This window comes from Mytilus galloprovincialis, chromosome 4 (assembly GCF_965363235.1).
Source record: "Mytilus galloprovincialis chromosome 4, xbMytGall1.hap1.1, whole genome shotgun sequence".
Classification (NCBI taxonomy): Eukaryota; Metazoa; Mollusca; class Bivalvia; order Mytilida; family Mytilidae; genus Mytilus; species Mytilus galloprovincialis.
In genome coordinates this window covers 68,291,491-68,313,172 of record NC_134841.1, presented here as the reverse complement: position 1 = coordinate 68,313,172, position 21,682 = coordinate 68,291,491, and the positions used below count along the sequence as shown (strand labels likewise).

The 21,682-nt window shown below is 31.0% G+C and overlaps 1 protein-coding gene across 1 annotated transcript in view; it reads right to left on the bottom strand.

Moving 5' to 3' along the window:
• The window catches only part of LOC143072796 (zwei Ig domain protein zig-8-like), a 39,249-nt gene extending 22,460 nt beyond the window's left edge, over positions 1 to 16,789 (bottom strand). The window contains exon 1 of the mRNA XM_076247897.1: positions 16,313 to 16,789. Coding sequence (XP_076104012.1) covers positions 16,313 to 16,385 — 73 coding nt within the window. The 5' untranslated portion in view covers positions 16,386 to 16,789. The remainder of the gene's footprint in view (positions 1 to 16,312) is intronic.
• Positions 16,790 to 21,682: the final 4,893 nt, after the last annotated feature.

Genomic DNA, 21,682 nt, shown 5'->3' with positions numbered 1-21,682 from the left:
CGAATACTTAAAGTGAGTGATAAAGGACTTTTAAGACTATTGCCTACAATTATCGATGATTACTTCTTGTTTAAGCAAAATGTTAACGTTCAAATGTGCGTGTCTTTCAGTGTTAGGCTTTGATTTACCCTAAATATCTCCTGCATATTTTGTGACATGATATGTGAATAGCGTGCACCATATATTAAGAATATAGCATGTGAAAACTTTGTTTAAAAAATTAAATCACTTTTGCACACTTAATGTTTATAAGTGACGAAATGTTACATAATTGCAGTTGGTGACTTCTTTTTGACAGTTTCGAAATGCCTTATTATGGCGTTGTTAATAAACAAACTTCTAAAGCAGAAAATTTGGTATAATTTAGATCATTTGATATAGATTGCATGGAATTAATATATATCTTGTACGTTGTATGTGGAGTAATTGAGCGAAATGAAGATTTTCTTGTTATAATTATCACATATAATTACTCCCCATAATATACTTTTGTTAGAAATGTCAATAAATTTATTTTATTACTTTCTTTATTTTCCTATTTCGTTTGCCACATGAAATAACAATAAAAACATACGAAATTTATCTTTATTTATTTAAATATAAATTGAGCAATATTAATCTTGTTCAGACACCGGTATACTAGATAATGGATATTTCCAATGATAGTACAGAGCTGCAAATACATGTAGGTTCTACAGTGTGCTGCATTTTTATGTCCATTGTTATACCGAATACTTAAAGTGAGTGATAAAGGACTTTTAAGACTATTGCCTACAATTATCGATGATTACTTCGTGTTTAAACTGAATTTTAATGTGCGTATTGTTATGCGTTTACTTTACTACATTGGTTAGAGGTATAGGGGGAGGGTTGAGATCTCACAAACATGTTTAACCCCGCCGCATTTTTGCGCCTGTCCCAAGTCAGGAGCCTCTGGCCTTTGTTAGTCTTGTATTATTTTAATTTTAGTTTCTTGTGTACAATTTGGAAATTAGTATGGCGTTCATTATCACTGGACTAGTATATATTTGTTTAGGGGCCAGCTGAAGGACGCCTCCGGGTGCGGGAGTTTCTCGCTACATTGAAGACCTGTTGGTGACCCTCTGCTGTTGTTTTTTATTTGGGCGGGTTGTTGTCTCTTTGACACATTCCCCATTTCCATTCTCAATTTTGCTTTTGTTTAATCTATAAACACAAAAATATAAATTGTTCATGGTAATACTGAAGTAGAAAACATAGAATGATGTTACTTTGAAATCCGAGTATTATAATGCAGATTTTTAAGACACGTGTAATAGAAAACACAGCAAGGTTTCTCAAATGAATTGTAAGTTTTAACGATTTCAAAGAAATATTAAACTGCCACCACAGTAATCTTTGGAAATCAGATTAATGATTAAAATTGTTTCCTTATGGTAAGAAGCTAGGTACAATGTACTGAACAATATTAATAAGAAGATGTGGTATGATCACTGTACCAATGAGACATCTTTCCACAAGAAACCAAGGACACAGTGCTTAATTAACAACTAAAAGTCACCGTACGGCCTTCATCATGAGTAAATCCCATACCGCATAGTCTAGTTTAAACATATTTAATTTGCTTAAATGTGCTCGCATAGTCAGCTATTATATAAATGCGTTTTGTTTAAATATACTTTTTCACTTTTTTTGGTCTTTTGGAAAATGTTGTTTGTGCTGTTTTTAGACCCTTCTACAACGAAATTTGTTTTACATGCACACGTATAAAAATTGCGGTTTTTATCCAACGCAATCATAGGTTTGAACGTAGTTTTCAATTTAGACTCGTTTATACTTTTTCGTTTGGGCTTGTATCATATTTTCCCTCCGGTTTATATGATCTGTTCATCCTACATTGACTCTTAAAATTCAAGAGTCTAGCTAAAAATGAGGGTATTTTTTCTAAAAATGAGGGTACTTTTTATATGACCTTCCAAATACCGTTTCGATCCCTAACATCACTGAAGAGGCATTTATTGTTGAAATCCGGATCTGGTGTACTGAAAAAATATTGACACCGTATGTTTGTGGCATAACATCGTGGCCACAAGTTAATATTTTTCTGTTTAGTATTAAATTTATATTAGGATCCATTTTGTTACATCTTGTGATCAATTTTATTTGGCAATCGCCAATGGCAGTCAGCAGGGTTAAAGTACATCAGTTGTTGGACCTGTAAGTCAAATGCGTTTTGTTTAAATATACTTTTTCACTTTTTTGGTCTTTTGGAAAATGTTGTTTGTGCTATTTTTAGACCCTTCTACAACGAAATTTTTTTTACATGCACACGTATAAAAATTGCGGTTTTTATCCAACGCAATCATAGGTTTGAACGTAGTTTTCAATTTAGACTCGTGTATATATATATATACAATGCCAAGAAATGTCAATTGTTAAACAATTCAAACAAAAAAACAAGCGGCAGGATTTTAGAACGAAACAATGACCGAAATGAAACAAATTAAATAAGATATACAGCAAAACATCAACCACACAGGCTACTTACTTACACATACATGATACACGTCAAAGTAAAAACACGTCATGAACTGTATACTTTAAAAATGACAAAATGTCATCTCAAACATGTTTACTCCCGCTGTTTCCAAGTAAGGAGTCTGTCAAACTGTGTTTGTTGCTTTCTGTCTATATGTTTTTCTTTTATTGTTATGGGTTAAATTATGACACTGTTGATTTTTTTTATTTGTTTAAAGCATTGTCCAGTCAGGGCTGTTTGTGCTAATTTTCTCATTGGCGAAGACATTACGGTTACCCATTGTTGCTTACATCAATGTCATTTGAACTCTGGTGTATATTAGTACACTTGTCTCAGTGGTATTCATTATATTTCACAATATTATTTATTCTTATCATTACACAAAAATTCAAAAAATTGCTCATCATGCACCACAATAAAAACAACACGTAGGATGAACGAGTGGGCTTTGAGCGTAAGTGTCTTTCTATTTATCCGTCTTTTAGCTCATGATAAGTAAACGATAAAATGTGTGATGAACGTTCATGATGAACGTGCATCATCATATTTAAAGCAAATAGTTTGGTATGTCAACCAAGACAATGTGGTATTTCCAAAACGTTTTAAGGTATTACAACACTATAGGTCTTTTTCATTTTCATTTTTGCAACCAAGATTGCAAAAAACAATTGAATTGAAATGACAGTATATGGTTGTTTAACTGTTTCAATGTGAAAAAAATGTGAACTTTTTAATTCAAGTATTTTTCAGATATTCTCTGATCCTTTAAGCCTTTTGAATTACACATTTTGAGGCCGATTATCTGTATTAATAACTAACCTTACATCTATTTCAAGCCGATTTACTTCTTCAGTGACAAGAGTCCTTGATCAAATGTCAAACGTTAATGGTAGCATTGCGTTTTATAAAATACATTCACGTTAAAAAGCAATCAGGTTTTTTGTTTTATCTTTTTAGGGTTGTTAGATTAATGCACGAGACATTACAAATACATTTTCTGCACATGTTATGATTGAGTCAGTTCATTACTTAACCTACATTCGGAATAAATCACATAGCACTATTACTTCCGAAGGATGCATCACACTTGTCTTGACGATTTTTTTTATAATTTTAGTCTGTATTTGAATGAAAAAGTAATTTGACGACGAATCGTTTGATGATTACCGAACTGATATAGGCTAAATGAGAATAAAGAAACAATATACATTTCAATAAATCTATTACATTAATTTCTGATGGTTGAAATATTTATTAATGACAATGATCTTTGTCTTGTATAATTAAATTGTTGAGACAGTCTTGTGGGAGTACATTGGTTCTTCCCATATATATTTTGATTCGTAATCTCTGCGCCTTTTATTACTCCGAACAGTGTTAACCCCGATCTTCAGTCGCTGATTTAATTCTTCCCTTCTTCATTTCATAGTTTATGACTTAACAATGGGACTTTTTGTTGAGTTTAAATTTTTATCAGCCGAACGTCATGATTCAGTAGCAGAGCAGAAACTGCATACTTTCCCAGAGTAACTACATGTAGTTCGACCCCTCCAAATATTTATTTCTGCTCTCCTAGCTTACTCAGATGCTTTCTTTGGAGTGTTTTGTGAGCTCTAGTTTTGCTTTCGTGATTTCGATTTCGTCATAGCCGATGTCCTTTTTGTTACTTGTGAGTTTAATATGGCCATTAGTATTTTAATATTTTTCATTTTATCGTGGGTGGCTGAGAATAAGCTTAATTAAGTCTTGTTGATTTGGTTGTCTATAGGGAGGACCAGAAATAATTGTTGTAACTATTTCATTTTATCTTTTGTTCATAAGGGAATCTCTTATTAATGAACGACTTGAACTCATTTTTTACAAATTGTCTAGTCTCGTGATAATTTGGAGCTTGACATTATAATAATTGTGATCTCTTTTCTAATCAATGCTGACCGTGTGTTGACCTATGGATTTGAATATCACAAAAACGAAAAATAATAGATATACGATATTTGTCTAAAAATTATTTGTTAAAGATATTAATTCATAGGCTTGGTGATATGTGATATAACTTAAGGGTTCCACGAAACCCAATGTCTCGCCTACTTTTGCTGGTAATCTTAGGCTAAAATAAAATTAGGAAAAAAATCAATAAAAATATTCCTCTCGATACTATCTTTGAATTTGATAGTAAGAAGCTTCTGTCCAAGTTTGGTAAAAATCCAGGATAGTTTATGAATCTAATAAATGTTTTAAAAACTTCAACTGCAGACTGCATGTATGTAATGTTAACTGAAGAAAAACTATGTCCATTTATAAGTAAAATACGGATAAACAGGTACACAGTTTTAACAAAATTTTCTTCTAGATACTAGCTTTTGATTGTAAACAAGCTTCTGTTCAAGTTTGGTACAAATTCAGGATAGCATAGGAAAGTTATTTAAATTTTAAAAAACTTAAATCCTAGAGTGAATGTTTTATTTCCTGGCTAAAAAACTAAGTCCATTTATAAGTAAAATAAAAAATCGCTATGTCTCGCTTTTTCGAATTAAGTCGAAGGCTCGACAAAAAGCTACCTAATATATGTAAAGTTTATGACTTACATTCATCAAAGTGATAACAATTTTAAAGAGTTTGTATAAATAGTGCATATTTGTTAGTTATAACTGCTTTTTATGTCATGAATATTTTACGAAAGAAATATTTGTTTTTTTTCATCAAAGTGAAACTGACAAATAGTTAGACACTAGAGATTGCTAATAACTGGATAATGACTTTTCGTTTGAATTGATTATTATCATTTCATAAACTGACAAATGTAATTTTGAAATGTTTTGAATTTTTAATTACTTTTTTCTATTTTGGAATCTCGTTTACATGACATACACTTTTTAAAAATGTGAATTATGACATACTAGAACCTAACTGAATGGCTAGACATTGTAAAAACAGCAATCATTTTATCTATTGCCAATATTTATGGACTTAATTCACACATGTTTGTCATGTTCTTGTATTTTTTATACGATAATGTAGTATTTTATCTGTAACAATTTGTTTTTGGGGAAAAAACATTTATATATGTATATCAACATAAAAGTGTCAGGAAAACGTTTTTTGGCAAAGAAATAAAGTTAAAATTTCAAGGATTTATAAGTAAATTGTGAAAGAAACATTACAAGTATTAAATATTTCGAATCATTCATTCCAGCAACAATTTTCAAATTGCGTTATCGATCCTTGCCATATGATGTTATAACTGACAAACGTATATTAAAGTGTTGTATAAAAGAGTTCATAGACTATTCAACTAATAAAAATGGAGAGTTGACAATAGAGGAAAAACTGAAATAATCAAGATTGGTGTCAATCTTTTTTGATTCATAGTTATATATGATAGTTGATTGACTGTTGTTTGCTTTAGATTGTTGTTTGTTTTATGTTCAGTGGCCAATATTGCAAACATGTTCTAGACGAGGGCCATTGAAAAATGAACACATAAGGCAGGTCCTTCAATAGGAGTGGACCGGGCTGAAAAGCGGAAAATTTGATATGCTTAATCAGCATTTATTAATTTGAACACATTCTAAATATGAAACACTGACAGTAGTGTCCTTATTTTCTATTCACTACTGTAGGATAAATTAGATGCAAGTACTTACTAAAATGATTATTGAGTTAAAACATGAATTTAAGGAATTGTGAAGTGCTACAAACTATTTCTTATGGTCTCTTAGATGTTTTATATAAATTGTTTCATATGAATAGTATATATACAAGAACAATAAGACAAATAATTAAAATACCGTCTGGGGAAACAAAATTCTACCACACTCAACAAATATCCAATTGATAAAAATGGTTCAGCATTTAGATAATGTTCACGTAGATGTATTAATTATTAGAAATATGGAGTTGACAATAAATGAAAACTGACATAATCAACATTTTCTTCACTGGTACTTTTAAAGTACTTTTTACATGATTGGTAAAGTAATCAAGCCGAAAAATAATCTTCACGAAATCAAATCTCTGTTGTTTGGCCTCAAAAGTTTTGTGAAGGCATGAAAGTTTAACTCGGACATATATCCGCAAGATATTGCAAACCTATTGTTTTGGATTGAATATGTAGCTCAATTTATTTGTTAATTTAAGTTTTGGAAGCTTACACTAAGTACAAAACGATCGTGCTTACAATTGAATAAGTTATCTGTCAAAATTTTATTTCTTAACTGAAACGTTTCAAGTTTCCAAACAAAATTTCCAATGGGACATTTCCGTACATCATATTCTTTTTTAAATGTCTATGCAAATTTTAAATGGAGACAGCCATGTAAACCAATACAGAAATATATCACGTCATAGAACGTTCATTCAAAATTTCGAAGAATTGCATGAACATTTCGCGAATTGTTCGAGTTTTATGTTTCGAGTTTCAAACTTTGTTACATGGGACAACGCTAAGTAAACGTTTTCTGATAATCTGTGTCTTCCAAAGCCTATGAATACTATATTTTTTTTCTTTCTCTGTCTTAATGTAAAAATTTAAGAACCAATCTTTATTTTAATCTATAGATTTTAATATTTATTTAAGCATTTCTAAGAAAATTTCCCCGTGAAATATTTACTCAGCGCTATTTTTCGTGGTAGTAGCAATATCTAACGTTGCGTCAAACTCAATGGTTGCCAAGACAAATGCGTCTGAAATTTCAAACATTGCGAGAGAGTTTTATAAGTATATTTGGTGAATAGGACGTTGACGAGAAAAGAATCTGAAACTACATTTTACAGTTTAGCATTTTCACATAAAGCATGATAACGCAAAATTTCGGAAGCTCTTAATTGTAGTTCCCTAGAAAAAAAACAACGACAATCTCATGTATATTAATAGAAAATTAATAAGATTAAAAATTTTGTACGCCTGAAATTTTTTTTGATATATGTAATTGTTTTTTTATGTGTTTAAAACATATTTACCCACCCAATTATCATATTAACATTACTGCATTAGATGCTTATTTTGACAAGTATTAACTCTTCATGAAGCTCAAAGTCAAATATCTGAAAATTCCAAACCTGATGAAAAACAAAATGACGAGCTAAAGTATATTTTTAATTGAATAATAAGTTATCATTATAAAATGGAAAAACATATATATCCTTTCTCCTTAACTTAAAATAAAATAATTGTTGTCTTAACCTCTTTTTTCTTTTTGTTATATAGTTAAATAACCAATGCATGAAACAGTTACATGTATCGGAAGTGGGTTTATTTTTGGCCTACAGCCAATTCATAATTTCTGTAACAGTTGGTTTTTATGCTTTAAAACTGTTCATATTTTATATTTATATCAATGATATGTACAAAATAGATAGAAGATGGTCTGATTCGTAATCCAGACACTAAAGTACTTTGCAAATATAAGTATTCTCACAAACAGGAAATTATGCCATTGTATGTTACAGGATAAATTCCGGTTTTTGTGATTTATAACTGGCCGTTTTCCGACATAATACTTAAACAATAGATTAAGCGGTGACCTAACAGGACTTACAATCGGTGCGCTAGTTGTTTGAATAGTGTGTACGATATTTGAGCACCGTTCTGAATATGTAGGTATTTAAAAATCTAGCATATGTTTTTCAAGGACATATGCAGTGGTTGTCATTGATTAACTTTGTGTAGGGCCACCTCAGTCATGCAACGAATGGACACGTCTTGATCTACTTGTACAGCTAGGGTATTTGACTTCATTGTTGCAAGACGTGCTATTTAAGTAAAGCAGCAATGCAGACAATAGCTCTTTTATCATTCTGTATAGGAAGATATATGATTCTTAGGGTCGAAAATATAAAAAAAATTAACAAAAATTGAGAATACTAAACGTATATAAGGAACATCTCTTTATAATATTGAACATTGTAAAACATTTTAAGTAGCCTAAGGGAGGGTGTGTTCAGACAAAGGCATCTTATTTTAAACAGTTACCAAACTGCTGTACCTTGGAAGTTATGTTGACGTTAACACACATAAATAACTAAATGGGACCTTCAATGTTCATTTTCGTCCTGAACATACATGAAATATTTGCCACTGGACGTAAATCAACCAACAATCAACCAATCGATGTTCATTTTAATCAAAAGATTGTATAAGATTTAGCGTTCAACGTCGAAATCAAACATTCTTTCATGTCCAATGTACCAAATAAACCATTTGAATTTAGCGCTGTGTATTGTCTGTTGACAGACAGTTTTGTAAAACAAATGTGATCGGGGGGATCGAGCAAAACCCTGAACGACTAGACGTCTCATGTACAAGAATCTTTTCTTATGAGGGTAAATAAAATAACATCAGTTTGAAGAGCAGGCGTATTTGTAAATAATTGAATGTATGTTTTAATATCTGGAACAGAAATAAAACCACTCTAACACAGATGTATACTTAACAACAAAAAACGGTTCGAGTCTACTAAATCAATGATGATTGACAGGTTAAGATGATTCCGATGAACTGCAATCAGCTCTATCAGTATAAACTTGTCTTCTAGTAAAATACAAATGGATAAAAGCTGACTCTTATATGCAAGATAATCAAAATAAATAAAAAATATCGATTTTCGTTAAGATGAACTTGGGAAATGCAATTTAAGTTTATATCGATGAAAGAGGCATTGGTATTTTGCTTTAATTAATACATGAAAATTGCCATGAAATTATAAAATTATCATCTGTTGTACACAATGGGCAATACAATTTGCAGGTCTGGAATACTTATATTTACATGTAATGCAACATGATAAAACTGCATTTGTCTGATATATCCGAGTAGATGAAAATATGTTGCATGGACCGAGTAATTTGTATTTAATAAAGTTTACAAAGTTGCGAATTGATTGAACATAAAGTAAAGATGTACCGAAAACAAATTCCCAAATGAAAAAAAAAAACAACAAAAACTTTAAAGACAGACAGAAAATACAAAAGAGATGTACAAACTTACAAGTCAAAGAGAAATTGACAATCCCATGGCAAAAATAACGAAAACTATAAAATGACAAATAGTTACCAGACACAAAATAGAAAATAAAAGAATGAGCAATTCGAAGCCAAACAAAAATCGATTGTGATATCAGGTGCTTCGGATGGGATATCAGATCCTGTTTCGTATGCGGCACCCGTCGTGCTGCTAATGTACAGTAAGTATATATTCGGTGATAAGTCTAATTCAGTGATGTCACACTGGAGGAAATGAGAATGGTCTAATGGTACGACAATTTGGAAGATGTCCGTTGTCATCTGTCTTTTATATAAATGAATAGTAGATACTATAGAAAATGTTCCGGGTCAGGGAAAGACGCATAGACATGTAATGAGGTGAGACTCTTAACCCTACCTCTTAATGTATTATGTCTCTTAAAAAGCAAAGACTTCAACTTTCAAAGCGGATTGAACGTTGATAACATTGAACACAAATTTGCCTAACTAATGTTTTTTAATGAAAATAACAAGGGCATTTGTGAAACCAACACTTTCAAAAAGGTAATCTTGTTCAACAGTTTATTTTATCTTTTTGTATGACACAGTTCAATAAACATTCTGAGAACCAGTTATCACCACTATCGTTTTTCATTAGTTCATGTAAGTGCAGCAATCTAACTCCAATAAACGCCGACCAACATATTTGAAGTAACTTTGTCAATACTTCATTTATTTAATTAAATGCCATTTATTTTGATTACTGCATTTGTGTTACACATTTGACACGCAACTCTTCCATCTCATAAGGGAATAAATGCATACAAATTGTGAAACTGCTTTAGGGGATTAAGTGATAATGAAATATGGTGTATTGTTTCACAACGACCTTTATAATAACTGTTTTCTCGGCAGAAAAAAAAGTCTTAGGGGATTGGAAAAAGAGCAGAAACAAAAAAACCCAAACTAAATGAAAAACATCTATTGTGTTCGTTAGGCAAATGAAAATGCAATTAGTGATTAGTAGCGTTGGGATATTGTTTTGTTAACAGTTCAATAACCTTTTGAAAAAGAGAAAAAGCAAACAAGCAATCTCCCTACACAAAAATTAATTAAATGATCAAATTAAAGGTGTATCAGTGATAAAAGCGGGCTAAAGATACCACAGGGATATTGAAACTCCTAGATCGAAAACAAACTGACAACGCCATGGCTAAAACAGAAAAAAGACAAACAGACACATAACAATACACAAGACACAACATAAAAAGACTGAGCAACATGATCCCCTCTAAAATAGGGATGATCTAAGGTGCTTCTTAATAGTAAGCTGATTCTGCTCCACACGCGGAACCCGCCATGTTGCAAATATTATTATAAACGCTACCCGGTAAATAGTCTAATTCGGTAGGTCATATTCGAAAAAAGGGAAAGGGATTGTAGAAAAGCCATAAGGAACATATCCAAAATCATCCGTGAAACGGATATTCCGTAACGGTTAACCAACTAGTGATGGCGTCCGCAAAATTTAACTTCACCAACTCTTGATGATAATCATGTGGTGTATGAATGGCCTTGAATTATCTTGCTACTACAAAACGTAGGACAAATTCATTTACTGTACGAATACTATAGCAGTTGAGGATCTAGAGCCGTTTTGAAAAGGGGGTTCCAACCTCCGGAACATCATGAAACGTTCATGTAATAAAAAAAAAACAGAAAGGGGAAACAGGGTGGGGTAAGTGCAATTCAAAGTTTAGATCTAGAAGATGCTGGTATTAATTCCTTGTATATGACCGCAGATTCATGTTACATTAAACATTCACCTGTTGATTTACAGTGAAACAGTATAATTATCGGGTTTGATGACAAAAGCATTATGCTTTATGAATTGATCGTTATCCCCAAGGGTGACTGGGGTATAGAAATATGGTCACTTGGTCTTCTCCCGACCGGCAGTAAAACGCTTGCCGAAGTGGGGCGATCGTTTGGCGGTGCGGGATGTATCAAGTTCGCAGTCACGTCCGGTCAGAAGGGGGACGTTAAATCCGATGCCTTGTGTAAAGAGAGTGCCACGCTCTTTGCACGTTAAGAACCCTTGCAACAACTCTTTAAGGGGTCCGTAGGTGACCTGTTGCAAGGCTAAATTTCTGTCCCTATCCAATATATACCCTCATTTTCTAGTGGCAGTCCAAATTTCCCCGACCATCATCCCAGATGGCCTCTATTGTATCAACCTACCTATTGTATTTATTGTGAACTTGTTCTCGTCCTGAATACGCATGAAATATTTGCCACTGGACGTTAAGCAACCTACAATCAATTAATCAATGAATTGATCGTTTATCAAATTTAAGACAAACAAAGATATATGGTAAAATGAAGAAAAAAATGTAAGACGTACAGTTTTAAATTAAACGTAGAGTAGCTGTTGAGTGTTATCAGTGACAAACCTAAACAAGTTCTGGTAAAATCACCCTAACTCGTACCAATCCCTAACCTTAAATTTATACTTTAACTTTGAAGCCATCGTAACCAAAATCAAACCCTAACCTTAAGCACAGGGACTATGCAAATTCCAATAAAATTGCTGTTGAAATGCTATACCAAGCTACCAATATTTTTATTTAGCTATACAAATTGAACAGAAGATTACGTGTTCATAGTATTTATTATGATGATGTTGATCTACAACAAAAACAACTCTTACTTAAGAAATATCTTTCTGAAAAAATTAACTGACAATTGTAAATGTGCTAACAACTCATCGATCATATTCAAAGTAACTTCAGTGATCCCTCGTTAGCCTTAAACATTTATGGAAGACGTGTTTACGAAGAAAAATACCATCAACACGAATAGACTGCGTAAAGTTTTGATTCCTTCATACAGTTGTATCTAGTCTATGTTTTCCCAAAGGTACCATATGGTTAGAGACATTAAAATACAATTACATTTCGCCAAAAAACTGCGCACATTACCTCTGCAAAAGCTATGTCAAACTTTGTACCTTTGAGAATACTTAAAAGATTTAATGAATACCGACTCAAATAAAACATATTTCTTTCTTAAAATCCATTTGTTCGATGTTACACGGAACAAGGAGATGTACGTGATGTGGAAAGAATATTTAAGTAATTATACAAATTTAAGATACTTGAGAGATAAAACATAACGAAAACAAGAAACAGTAAAATAAAGATTTGAATAAAAGAAAAAATATTGCAACTTCTTCAAAAAAACATTACGAACAATGAAAAATAAGTATTTCAGTATGTTGATTATAATCGAATTCACTTCAGTATATTAAAATCAAATAGAATACATGTTCCTCATCAAGTGCATTCCCAAATCGGTTTTAAATATCACTTGATTGTATACGATTCTCTTTTGCCAAATGACTTCATTTAACACTATTTAGAATAAAAAGTTTATGTATGTAGTAGCTTGTGCAGCTAAATTCAATACAGATGAAAGGTAATCTTTGATATCTGCATAAGAACGTACCAAACCCTATAAAACTGCATTGTCTTATATTCAAAAATAAAGTTAAATATCAAAAATAATGCAAAATATCAAAAATAATGTAAAATATCAAAAATAATGTAAAATATCAAAAATACCAACTCCAAGGTTAATTCAAAACGGAAAGTCCCTTATCATATGGCAAATAATTATCAAATTAATATAAGTAGATGTTTGAGTGCTTTTGCTACCTAGCAAAATACATCAATACTCCCGTAACCACTATAAAGCTTATGACTGGACAAAAGCACCGGAACGGCAAATTGGGCGATATAAAAGAAGTTGAAAGGGATGGTTTTTTTTATTATTTGACAGATTGTTATAATATTTTTTTTGGTGAATTGAAAGAAAACAAGACATCGCGCGTGGCGCGAGGTATTTCACTAAAACCCTTTGACTCTAGAGTTGCAACTAACAAAAAATCTCATAAGCAGCTGTTAGCTTATATTTGAAAAAAGTTTGTGCAATATGATGGGTTGCTAACACCGTTCTACATTTTAACTATGCAAGTTGTTATCTGTATCAATAAATTCTCAGTACTTCGACCATTTAAATTAATAATGAACCGTCATTTATATTCTAAGCATAATTTTGATTTGAATAAGCATTTAAAAATTGCAGTTTATCAACATATTTACTAGATATTCACACTTCTCCAACTGTAGCTACAATGCGAGATCTTGATGAGTTATGCTCTTTGACCTCGATGAATGATTTTTCAATAGATTTGTTTCCTTTTTAATGTGATAATGATCATTATATATCACCTTAGCACACATGCACTATATATCACTTGTCAATACTCAATGATACATTAATTCCAAATATTTAATATATATATATAAACTATCATATATACATTTGTAACTATTGTTGTTGACAGCAGATCTTTTGGGAAAATATATTTACAAGGTTCAGGAGATTTGATTCTTGATAAATTGTATGGAACTTGTCTATGGAGCTCGTCTGTTGATCCTGAAATAAATGTTGTCAGGGTGTATATGTGTGTAAGCTGCTGTCTAAGTTTTTGCATCTGCATATACAGTTCGAACATGAGTGTCGATCAGTTATTTTTCAAAGAGTTATGCCCCTTAGAATTATTATTTATGTTAAAAACTGTATTGTCAGCGCTCTAACATTTATAATTCTTGTCAGAATTTTTATCAAATTGATACATGCACATTATGGATGAGTATTATTTTAAGGACTTTATATGTTAAAATATCTGTACATGTATCATTTTCATTTTGTTTTATTAATTTCGTCAAATTTACGGTTTAAACCTGTTTTCCGCATAAAAGGAAACGGATACCTAGCCAACAATGATACAATTTATAGCAAACAACTGCTATTATAGCTATGTACGCCGTTATTCTATTTAAAAAAAAAACGAGAATGAACAGTCAAGACTTAGTTTAATTTGTAAGACCCTACATTTGTATTTCCTCAATTCTTCAGTAACTTGTTTTTGATGTGATATATATGTCATACACACATCACTGGAAATATGGTTTGGCCGGTAAAATATATAGATTTATACGAATCATTAATTAAAGTCATGTAAAATTAAACTATTTAAAAGTATGGTTCGAAAATTCTAAACCAAATTTTTTCCAACATAATATCAGATGACTAAGTTTAAAAAAACAATTCAAGACATTTCTAATAAACTTCCTTAATCACTGAAAATTCTGTCATTCAGCATTATATTTCATTTTACTCTTTGGACATCTTGCTGAGTTGAGTCATTTGGCCTCTATAATGATTTTTTTTCGATAGATTTTTTTCTGCTTTATGTGATAATTTATCAACTTGGCAAACATGTAATATATATTACATACTAATACATTGTATCAAAGACATGCTCTTCCGTCAATATTGTACAAAGTATTTCATAGTGTAATATGATTTATATCAATTATCCATATTAAAAGATATGTTGTAAACTACCTTTTGCGAATAAATAAAATCTGCTATTTTTTAAAACCCAGAATAGTTTGCACGATGAACACCAACAATGCAGCAATATAGTTTTGATTAATGCATGAATTATGAGGAGTCTGTAGTCTGAAATAGATTTAAGATGACATTGTTTGTTTTCATATAAAATGAAAGGATATGACAGAGGTTAAAAAATTGTCTGTCGGCTAATAAAAGATAAGCATTTGTATGAATTATGCATCTACTATAAATATCTTACTTTGATAAAAATCTTTAAGGTATATCATTCAGACTTATTAATTATTCAAGACTAAGTTTCGTCAATTTACTGGTTTTATCCTCTGCGTAAAACGAAAACATACCAACTTTGTCATTTGTTGATACAACTTTGTAGCAACTAATAGTTTCGACAACCATATACGCTGCTATTTTCTTTTGTAAATGGAATAAATAAATAAAACTTCAATTTATTTTTAGGCCTTACATTTGAATGTCCTCGAAATTGTTATTTTTATGATATATCTTACGCAGACATCAGTTTGTGATATGGTTTATCAGAAAGATGTATATGAATTATTAATAATGTGTAATGGTTCACACTTGTAATATTAAACTATTTGAAAGTATTGTTCAGAAATTCAAAACCACAAACGTGTTCTTTTTTTATATCATAAGATTGGTAAGTTTCACAAAACAATACACTTCATGTCTAATATGGTCTTTTAAAATTACAAAAAGGACAAATAGTCCATCAGCTGGTAGCGTAAAATTTCAGTTCTGTGTTTCACCCCAGGGTACTGCAATTTTTTGGTATAATTCTAAAGAGTAATGTCTGAAGAATATTTTAAGAGGTGTTATACTTTTGAAAACGTGGTTAAAAGGGCACTTATTTAAGAGCATATCAAAAATTAGTTGTCGGAGATCGCATATTGACAAATTAAAAGGCCTATACACAAGTTACTTTTCTGATATACCGTTACTTAGTTCGACAAGCAAACCGAATTTATTTCAAGATATTTTTAAGGAAATCCCAAAACCACGAAATTCTAAACTAGCAAAGACACCTTAAAAATTCTTTTAGAATTAGAAAAAAATCCAGAGTTTAATGTTTCATGATTTAAAAATGAAGTCTTACAATATAAAATCAAGTAGAGTGACAACTATATTTAGAAATTAGATGAAAGTTTCCTCTTTTCATATATATAGTATTCAATAATCAATATCCATGATATTCGTAGATGAAAATATCGTCAACAAGGTTGTTTATTAAAATATGTATATATCTGTAAAAGCTATCAAATCATATTGACACATGCTAAAATAGAAGCAAAAAGATAATATTTTCATAAAACAGATAATTATAATTACCTCTGATAATAAATAATACCAATACTATAGTAAAGTGTTGGTAAATGTTTTTATGAGTAAATAATATTTCCATGTCTCGATTAAATCCATTGAAGAAAATTACCGTGTCTGTCAAAACACATATGGAAAATCGAACGATACCACCAATCCAGAAATTACTGTAAAATTAAAAGATCTCATTCAGATGAATGTTTGTTGTATACTGCAAACATTCCAAATTGTAAGCATTATTATAACTAAGAACAAATATCGATTGTTTTAAATCTCCAATTATTGATGCTGAATTCTAATTTAGTTGTAATGAAGTGGAAGTTACAATCTTTAATAACTTTTCAATATTTGCACTCGCCGGATTACCCAGGATCCACAGGTGATGTGACAGTTAAAAGTAGCTGATTTAAAAACACAATAAGTACATATAATTAGTTCTACTCGTCTGTAACACTGTTTACTTGAGATGAACACTTATAAAGTTTTTTTCTTGCTTCATCGCATGTAATTTTAGCATTTTTGATATATTGATTGTGGTAAGTCACGTGGAGGGAATGAAAGACGTTCATAATTCTGCTCCAATGCATTAAACGCAAAATTACCATAAAGTAATAAAAATATAAATGAGGAAGAGTTCACGATCATATCAATATAACTGTAAAGTAAATGTTCGATGAATCATAAAAAATAGACAATTAACCTGATCTAAAGTCCAGTGTTCGACGAGAAACGTTTCAATCTTATAAGGGTTCTCAGACAACGTATCTGACATTCTGGGGGATTTATTGGATATTCTATGCAAATTTCGTCTTTGGGAAAGGGTGATCAATTCATACTTGGAAGCAATACATCAAAACAATACTGATTTATTTATTTGTCTTAGTTAGCAAAAGTTTGAAAATTGTATATACCATCGTACAATTTTTCTACAGTAATGTAAATTTAAATTTTGTCTTTGTGAAGTAGATATTATTGAAATTAAAGAAGTCAATATATTCAGAATACATCCAATATTATGAAAACAAACAACGAAAGGACGTAAAAACAGAATTATAAATTAAAGTCATAAGAAACCTCAAATTAAAAAAGAATATGCATATGGTTTTTATAACTAAATGGAAAGCTTTCATTATACAACTGATGTACATATACTTTTTTCTGAGGAAAATTCTTTTATTTGTCCACATTTAGAAGAAGTTTACTTCTTTTTAATTGCTTGCTTCCAGGAAGCAATTCGCCGACATATTTTCCGTATGCATAGTGACCTGAGCGTAACCCTCCTCGTAAAAATCCGATAATCACAATACGCATGGATCTGTCATTAAAATAAACAATTATCTGTTTGTACCTGTTAAACACGTGCTCAATACCCATGCTTTTTGTTATTTGTTTACTATATGGTGACAATCGGTCAACTTCGGCTTCAAAACACGGCATTTAATGAGCAGCCATATTTGTTAAATCATAACAGACAGAGAGAGAAAAAAATTGACGATTATATGTTATATTTGCGTAAAAAATGATAAAATCGTGCACAGAGGACTAACTTTATGATATATACATGCATTGGTTCAAGAATTAGATAAACATTATTTTTCACCACTCACTCGTTTCATATGACTTTAAAGAAAGAGAATAGATCGTGTTCATAACATGTTAATTTGATTCCTCTCTGAAATCAAAGGTGCCTGCCAAGAATGGAAAATAATTCAATATGCATAAGAATATTAAGTCAACATTTTTCTTTTGGAACTGATTCACATATTTGCTTTATTCAATGCATGTTAATGGAAGGTTGACATGACGGGTATTCACCTTGGAAGAGTACCACCACTTTAATTTTGAGATAGTTAGTTCTACATTTGTATGTTTTAATCTACTTCTTTTTTAACTGTGTGGCCCATTGGTGTTCTTCCATTCTCAATTTTATTCTATTTATCTATTTGGGTCACAAAAGTCATTCTTTCTTCCAACTAGCATGGTTTTTTTTCGCTTTAAGTATCACATACATAAATGTTTCTTAGCTACCATTCCTTACCTGTATATTAAAGTTACCACTTTCTTTCTTGTGAAAGTTAATTTAATAATTTTGGCCATTAATGTTGACTTATGTTAATATCATTGAATTTGTATGTTAAAAACCCCAGAAACGTACGAACTGCAAGGTGATTTCGAAAAACAATGTTCAGCGTCTTATTTTGATGAAAGATAGCGAAGAATCTGTTTACAGGTATTTTGCAATGCTTATACCTAAAAACTGTTGGGTTTCAAAATAAAAGTTCATTATTGAATTATTTGCTTTTTTTTAATAATTTACCATTTAATTTCCAAATTCAAATATGGAGAAAAAAAGGATAGTTTAATCATTTCTGTTGCATATAGTAGGAAATGAAGGAAAAATTTTTCTGGAATAATCTTCATCGTTTCAATGGAGGTCAAAAGTTTGTAAGCTATAACACATTTTAGAGCATACAAACAAAAGGCACACTCAAAGGTCGACATCACGTGATTGCAGTGCAACATATTTAGTTTAAGTGAAATAACATCATTTGTGAACTACAACTATACAGACAAGTTTTTCTTATTTGTTTAAAATTAACACAGTGTCGTAACACTTAACTAGGCCCATATATAAGAGTGCAACCTATAGAAGTATAATAAAAAAAATATGTTAAACGGAAATTTTTGAAATACTTCCGTTAATAGATTGATTGACCGCTTTAATCTATAAATAACATATTAGATTTCATGTTTGGCTGAATATTATACAATGATGATTTATAGTTTTGTTACCATCGATAAAAGCAATCTCTAAAAGTTAAATGTACCGTTTCTCCCGTGAGAGACTGAAAAGTACATTCCGTATTCTTTTGTAGATTTGTAATATTATGTTAATCACCAATTATGATTTAAGGAATGCATCTCTCTCATACAGTTGTACATGCTCTAAATCCTTTTCCGGATGTGACTTTACTTGTGACCCCTTTGGTTTTATCAGCTCTTGAACGTTTGTTTTAGTAACGAGCTCCAAATATTTTGGCATCGAACATTACTCTTTACATTACTTGTCGAAATGCTCATCTGGTGCATTAAAATTGATACCTTTAATAATAAAATAGTATTTTGTATCTCGAACCAAAAGGTCTATTTTCCTGTTCAGCAAAATTGCACGGTATATAACGTATCAATTCTGCCAATGTTTGCGAATTGTTTGTAATCCCTGAGCAGTCAGTTTCTCGGTTGAAAATGATTTATTGTTTTTCATCTTAGATTGCATATGAAAACTATTAAAGCAATATCCAGTGATATTTTTGAAATTTAAATAAACATCCAGTGTTGTTAAGAATTGATTTTGGCCAAAAACATTAGCCTAAAAAAAGAAGTGCAAAAAAAACCCCAACGCATATGATAAAGGAAGTATTAGGGAGAAAATAAATTACTAGATTACCAACATCTTTATATCAACTTGGCATTGTATTGAGAAAAAAATCAAAAAAAAGTTATTGGATAAATAGTCAACATGTTGTTCATTGTTCAATGTTTATTTCTTTTCTTTTCTTTTTCGAATTCAACATTTAAAATAGTAAGCTAATCTGCTAACCTACTCTACATCTTAAAAATTCTAAACGGATTTTCATTATAGATCTTTAACCGTGTTTATGAAGTTTACTGCGTAATCTTTTGCGACAATTCTGTTTCCAATTAAATACTAAAATAACCTGATTTGTACAAATGGTTACTCTTTTAGCTTTCCCAAATACAAGTACGCAATTATCGTATTGACTGATGCAATATTTAGATGAAGTAACATATTGGCAATGCCGTTTTATTACGAGGGGAGGAATTCATACCATCTCATCAACGACAAAAATCTTAGTAATGCAATCAATATTAATGATTAAAAGATGAAAACATTAGTGAAGCACAATTTCCTCCAAAATTTGATTTTGATTGAAAATAATCTTGCGGAACATGTTTTTTGATCGTAAATTGCATTTTAGGTTTCGTATTGAATGATAGTACGATTTATCAAACGGTACCGAGGAAGATGTTTTATAAAATAATTAAACGTGACATTCTTATACCGTTATATCTCTTTCTCAGGTTAAACCTTATGAACTTTCAAAACTCAGATCTTGCTCAATACAAAGCTGATATTTTTTCAATGCGATGTTCAAAACTATTTAAGAATGATTTAAATAAAAGGTAGGAATTAAACGAATAAATAGGACTCTTTAATTGGATATGTTTGTGATACTAAACCAAATATCGCCACATAATTGAAATTAAAGTTAAAATTTCTTCCAATAAACAATCTAATTGTAAATAGTTATCAAAGGTACCAGGAGTATAATCTAATACGCCAGACGCGCGTTTCGTCTACATAAGACTCTTTAGTGACGCTCAGATCAAAATAGATATAAAGCCAAACAAGTACAAAGTTGAAGAGCATTGAGGACCAAAAATTCCAAAAAGTTGTGCCAAATACGGCTAAGGTAATCTATTTATGGGATAAGAAAGTTCTTAGTTTTTCGAAACATTCAAAGTTTTGTAACAGGAAATTTATAAAAATGACCATATAATTGATATTCATGTCAGCACCGGAGTGCTGACTACTGGGCTGGTGATACCCTCGGGGAAGAAAAGTCCACCAGCAGTGGCATCGACTCAGTTGTGTTAATAGTTATCAAAGGTACCAGGATTATATGGGGACGAAGTGCCCAATTACGGTAGAAAAATCAATAAAAAATTTTTTTTTTTAAATCGGGAAAATTTTCCCGAATTTTTCATTGTACTAATGAACTCAAAATCGTTAACTTTTTTTTCAGATCTACTTCCTGTTTCGGTCTTGTTGCTTCCTCTTCCGGTCTTGTTGGCATGAGACTTTGAATAAAATGTATATTTATCAACATATCAACAAATATAGGAAGGAATTCAACACCCAATCATTTTTAATAATTGTTTGATATGAAAAAAACGTTACTTGATAACAGCGTTTCTTTGTTTACATTGAATATGACGTCATAACTTAAATAACGCACAATTAAATCCCTAACAACAGAACCAATATCGGAAACGTTACGGTATTTCCGTTTATCAACATGATCGAATAAAAAAAAATTAATACAGACTTCGTCCCCATTCACAGATAATGCCTGCCTCATTTTAATTTAATACGCCAGACGTTAACCCGTTAAGTAAATTATTTTTTTGAACGAAGCTTGTTCATTGGTCTATCATAATTAAATATTGTTTCTTGCGGACGTCACACACTAAATGAGGATAATTTTTAGCACAACTGAATATGTATATAGGTATAAACTATTCTTGAAATGTTTGATTAAAATTTGTCCAGAGAAGAAGATTGATATTTAAAAG